The sequence below is a fragment of the Mangifera indica genome, chromosome 9 (assembly GCF_011075055.1).
Source record: "Mangifera indica cultivar Alphonso chromosome 9, CATAS_Mindica_2.1, whole genome shotgun sequence".
NCBI lineage: Eukaryota > Viridiplantae > Streptophyta > Magnoliopsida > Sapindales > Anacardiaceae > Mangifera > Mangifera indica.
The window spans coordinates 10,276,558-10,282,286 of record NC_058145.1 but is presented as its reverse complement, the minus strand read 5'-3'; the positions used below and the strand labels follow the sequence as shown (position 1 = coordinate 10,282,286).

At 35.2% G+C, this 5,729-nt stretch overlaps 1 protein-coding gene across 2 annotated transcripts; it reads right to left on the bottom strand.

The window, feature by feature from the left end:
• Positions 1 to 2,838: 2,838 nt before the first annotated feature.
• LOC123225439 (G-type lectin S-receptor-like serine/threonine-protein kinase RLK1) lies at positions 2,839 to 5,525 on the bottom strand. Of its 2 annotated transcripts, XM_044649385.1 has the most exons (2): positions 3,471 to 5,524; positions 3,119 to 3,301 (listed from the first exon to the last, which is right to left on the bottom strand). In XM_044649385.1, exons 1-2 carry the CDS (start codon positions 5,501 to 5,503, stop codon positions 3,226 to 3,228), a joined length of 2,109 nt encoding a protein of 702 aa, XP_044505320.1. In that variant the 5' UTR covers positions 5,504 to 5,524; the 3' UTR covers positions 3,119 to 3,225. The 2 variants fall into 2 exon arrangements, with proteins under 2 accessions (XP_044505319.1, XP_044505320.1); XM_044649384.1 differs by having other exon boundaries at positions 2,839 to 5,525.
• Positions 5,526 to 5,729: the final 204 nt, after the last annotated feature.

The window sequence follows — 5,729 nt, the reverse complement described above, 5'->3', positions numbered from 1 at the left end:
TGCACATCAGATAATCCTCTCGTTAGTGGACGTGATTTTTCCATTCATTACTTTGATATTGTATTGGCTTGATAGAGAAATCTTATCTTAAATCAGTTCACTGGAATAGAGGATAAGATGAGTCGTATCAAAGATAGGATGAGTCATATGAAGGATAGGATAAGTCATACAAAGGAGACATGATCTCATCACCGCACAGATACTGTCCGATAAGTAAAAAAGTTAATAATTTACTAGATATTCCAGTTATTTACATATGCAAATATATAAACCTTATAATAATTGTATATGTTGTTACAGTCTCTTCATGACAATAGTGACAGACTATCTAATTATTACCATCCAGTGCAATAGTGATAAATAATTGACTCAGATATGTACCCTTTAAGAAGACAGTGTCAATACAAATGACTGATCGAATATGTTGTTAGAATGCACTGATATTACAACCCAATGTCATTTTTTACACACAACTCTAATTTATTATATAAAACACCATATATAATTGTATTATTAATAAAATAATAATGATTGAAGTTATAGCAAGTATAAATATCTTGATATCACGAACTTTTTTCTTCTCACTTGAAATCCCGTTCATTAACTTTTTTTCTCTCTCTAGAAATCTCTCTTAGATAATGAATAAAATTGTATATGTTAAAGATAAAGAAAGAGATATAGTTTACATAGAAATAAAGGAATGGTAGTTTTAATAATTTTTTTGGGCATTTTTGTTTAAATCCTTTAAAATATGGGTATTTTATTTAAACCCCAAAATTTGGGGTAAATTTGTTGATTACCCTTAAAAAAAGGGTAATTTAATTAATTTCTCTAAATGTAGAATAAAAGAATGGTAGTTTTGGTATTTTATTGGATATTTAGGATATTTTCGTTTAAATATTTTAAAGTATGGGTATTTTTGTTTAAACCCCAAAATTAGGAGTAAATTTGTTTATTACTTAAAAAAAAGGTAATTATTTTAATTTCCCTAAAATAAATCTTAACATGGCACTTGAAAAAAGATAAAAGTTTGAATTTAAAGGGTTATTTTTACTAAGGTTTCATGTAGCTTTGTTATTGATGAAGGCAAGAAATAATCTCATGATTATCTCCTTCCGATAATTTTTGAAGGTTACATATAAAATTTCTTAACTTCTTCTTTTATTTGATTTAATTTTCTTTATTAAATAAATCTTCCGATCATTTTTTTTTAACAATATAATATGAATATTACAATTTTAAGATATTTACATGTAAGTTTCCTGTTAAAGAAAATTAGTTTTCATAGTTTGAATTTTCCCCGGTCAATCATTCAAACATAGACTCCACCAAAGGACTCAACTTTCTTAATCTTCCATAGAGAAAAATATTATGTCCAATCTTTTCAGACCCCACAAATTCATTGAATTATTTGAAGGAAGAAATTTCCTGCAGGGAAGTTTCTAACCATACTTGATCTTTCTGCTAGTCTGCATTTGTTAGCGAAGAAAATGCAGCATTCCCATTCCGTATGATTTACTCAGAAACTAAATCTTAATATATCAAAGTTTACATCAAGAAAAGTATAATAAATTACCTAGTGATGAGATACTCTACAAGGAACGCCTAGTGTCCTTGGCTGTTTGACATTCCAACGGAGAGGAAGCTGCAAAGTCCTTTCAGCTTCCCCCTAACAGCTTGGAAACGCATGGGGATAATTTGATGCAAAACAAGCAATGGAGCTTTTATTGGAACTAGAAATTGCTTTTAACTTCAACTTCGAGTGCAACCAACCAATACCCAGAAGACTTCAAGGAACAATTATCATAACTGATTAGAAAGGAGTTATTCTTCCTGTGGGTCTTACTAGGTGGAGAAATCCCGATTTATTTTATGTGAGAGTAGACGAAAAGAGTTGTGCTTTCTTCAGCATGTATCTGTGTGAGATTTACTTTTTTCTCTCAATTTTATGTTTGGATTACCCTATATTTTGGACTGGTAGTAGAAGACATCTGGTTCTTTATTCTAAATAGTGAAGATTGTGTGTTGTTTCTCAAATAATTTGTTACCTTTGTTAGAACATAAGTTTGTTGCAGTCTGGTTTAAACAGTTCCTTCGTCTATAATTGAATTGCTCTCAAACTTTGAAATCATTTTAGACACTTTTAGTTCTAGATTTTAAATGATGGAGATGTGCATTTGATGTCTAGAATATAAGATATAATCTTATGAGTTTTCGGGTGTGATTTTTTATTTTCCACAATTATGTTATCATTGTGTTTTATATTGTCTTTGGAGGGTTGTGTACCCATTTGTAGGCTGACAAACTATGTACTCTTATTATTGATATAATTGATTGGTTCTAGACAATACTTCATGATTTTACTCTTTATAACGAAGAGATTTCCATGACAAATTATGGTGTCTATCTCTATTATACTTGCTCTTTTGATTGTTTAGTGTAAAAGAATCATTTTGGTTAACCCTTTGATGTCACATAGTTCAATCAAGAGGAGGAGAGTTTGGTTTCGGTCTTGTTAGTTTGTTTGCTTTCCCCCAAACACTTCCTTCATACAAGTGGTCACATTTTCTACTATTCATTCAAAGACAGAACGGTTTTCCTCACTATTTACAGCGATTTTGAAAATCACCACACATGAACAATGAGGCATCGTTATTATAATTTAACTCATGAACTAGCACTCATCACTGATATTTGTAGGCAGCCAAAAGCATAGTTATTGCTACCTATCACCTGTTTTGAAGATCTGGCATCTCATTTAGACTTTGATGTTTCTACTAGAAACATAGGCATATATTGTTTTAAGACCTGAACGCTTTCAATTTTCAGAAATATTAATTTATAGCAACTAATACATTTATTTATTGAATTAGCAGTGACACAAAACTAAAACAATTAACAAACAATTATTCTAGCAGAAAAGAGTACAACATTAACAACGGGTAATTTACCTCAAGGAAAATTGTGCAATGGATACTCTATTATATTGAGTAACTGATTGAAAGTGCTGCAGAAAAGCTAATTTTAGCTTGTGATGTTGAGTGCCCGATTGAAAGTGCTCCAGAATGTGATGTTGAATTGATAAAAGTTAGTTTCAGCTTGTGATGTTGGATGGCCATGGACATGGTGGAAAAGGTACTTCAACAACTCCCTCAAGCATCTGTATAACCTTCCTCATCGTGGGGCGATAAGAGGGATCTTCTTGGATGCACCAAATGGCAACCATCACAAACCTCTGCAGCTTATTAATGTCATCGATGGCATCAGGATCATCTTCAACGAGAATATCCAATCGTCTTTCCTGATAACAACCATAAGCCCAATCAGTTAGAATTGCTTTATCAACTGTGCTCGCTTCCTGTTTGACACTTCTTCGAAGGCAAATGATCTCTAGAAGCAGCACTCCGAAACTGTAAACATCAACTTTTACAGTGACTGGTGTGTTTCTAAACCATTCAGGTGCAACATACCCTTTAGTTCCTCTGATGGCAGTGCTAGTATGACTCTGATCCAATGTCAAAAGCTTTGCCAATCCGAAATCAGATATCCGAGCATTGTAATAATCGTCAAGAAGTATGTTTTGAGGCTTTATATCACAATGGATGATCTGGGTGCAGCATTCCTCATGAAGATACAATAGGCCTCTGGCAATCCCCATGGCTATATCGGTCCTCAGTTTCCAATTCGGTTTACAGTCTCCAAAGAGGAAGCTGGCTAATGTGCCACTCAATAACTCATATACAATTAACCGATTTTTGCCCTCGTCGCAGAATCCAAGAAGTTGAACCAGATTCCTGTGATGTGTCTGCCCAATTACATTCACTTCAGCTTTGAATTCTTTCTCACAATCATGAAATACTCTATCCAACTTCTTCACTGCAACAAGATTATTAGGAGCAATATCCATGAATCCTTTGTAAACAGTACCAAAGGCCCCCCTTCCTAATTCTTCCTTGAATCCATGTGTGGCCTCTACAAGCTCCTTATAGGTAAAACAGCGCAGATTCATGTGTGAAACACCTTCATGAGGTTGAGTCCTCGTGAGTTTTTTCTGATTGACAATTAGAAGGCCAAGGCAAGTAGCAGCACCTAAAATCAAGTTGACAAACATAGAGCTGCCTAAAAGTACAGATCCCACCAGGATAATTATATTCCTCTTCTTTTTTCCATTGGCCTCACCTTTCCTAATTTTGATGAAAGCTGTCCCACCATCATCAGGGTCCATTTTCCCATAGGAGAGTGGTAATTTCTTCTTCCAACAGGTATCAATTCTAAAGACAGATGCAGAACACAGGCAGTCCTTTAAGCAAGATGATTCACAGTCCTCTCTACTAGAAGGTGTAAGCCGCTCAAAATCAGATGTAGGCCAATCAGTACTTTTTAGCTCTTCAATATAGTATAGATCTTCTCCAGATTTCCCCTCATCTTCTTCACAGCCTTGGATGAAATCCGGCTTGCAGTTTCCGTATGGATCATCTGGATCGAGTAAAGAAAACCCCTTTGGGCATGTGCAGTTTGGCCTTCGCAATGAATTGAGAGTGCAGATGCTGTTATGCCCACAAATTCCACCGCCTAATCCTTCACGAATATCGTTGTTTACACAGATATTATCAGGCATAGTGCGAATAACAGACCAGATACCATTATTTCCATTGGTATTCTTGGGGTGGGTATAAAGCACAAAAGAACCATCAAAATTGAGAGTTGCTCTGTGATAATTTTCTTGGGAAGGGACTATTGTTTCTGGTGTGAGAAGAACTCTTTGATTGTTTTCCCTCACAACGTACAAGTAGCCTGATTCATTAAACACTACTCGGAGACCAGCATTTGATCTGTTTTGATCGTATGTATTGCTCCAAAAATAGGCATCATATGCAGTCCCACTAGGCAGGTTTATAGTATTAAGCACAGCATTTCCATCCTGGAGCAAACGAAATTGGAACCTTCCTCGAGAGAAATCAGTCTGCGATCGTTTGGAAGAAACTACTCCATCCCTTTCCATTATCTGTGAAGGGAGCAAAGTATCAGCAGGTTCATCAAAACTCTGCCATAACATTTCAGAATTTGCATCTGCCACCAGGAAGTTGCCTTCATCATAAAGAAAACCAGAAGCAGCTGCACTCATAGTGATACCAGATTTCCATAGCTCTTGGCCATCGGGGCCATCAAGCACCAATCCGCGGTCAGCAGTTAGCTGTAATCTTGATCCTCTTGGTGCAGGATTATCAGCTGAAGCATACCAAACTATGGTTTTGCTTGGAATCTTGTAATACCAAATGGCAGGCAAGAAGAGATCCTTATTGTCAAGTTTGTGAAAACCAAAAGCAAAGTCTCTGGAAGGTGAAAACCATGGTTGTGAATTATCAGCTGCAGAAATATATTGACCTACACGTACAGTTCCATTGTTTTGTGCAGTTGCTAAACATGGTTGCAGAAGCAAGGAAAGAACACAAAGCAGATGCCACTTGAAGAACATAATTGTCTTATGGTGGAAACACGGCATCTGTATCAGTTAATAGGTGGGAAACTTTGAATATTCTACCAAACAAAAATGGTAGAATATTCAAAGTTTGAGAGTGAGGAAAAAGATTTCAAGCAAAGTGAAAAATATTCAAAGTGACAACTAAATCATTAAGACCAAACAATTAATTAAAAATTATATTGTCCTCGTCCCTAATCTTCCAACAAAAGTTGTATGTCCTTAATTACCATTTTTAACGACAAATTCA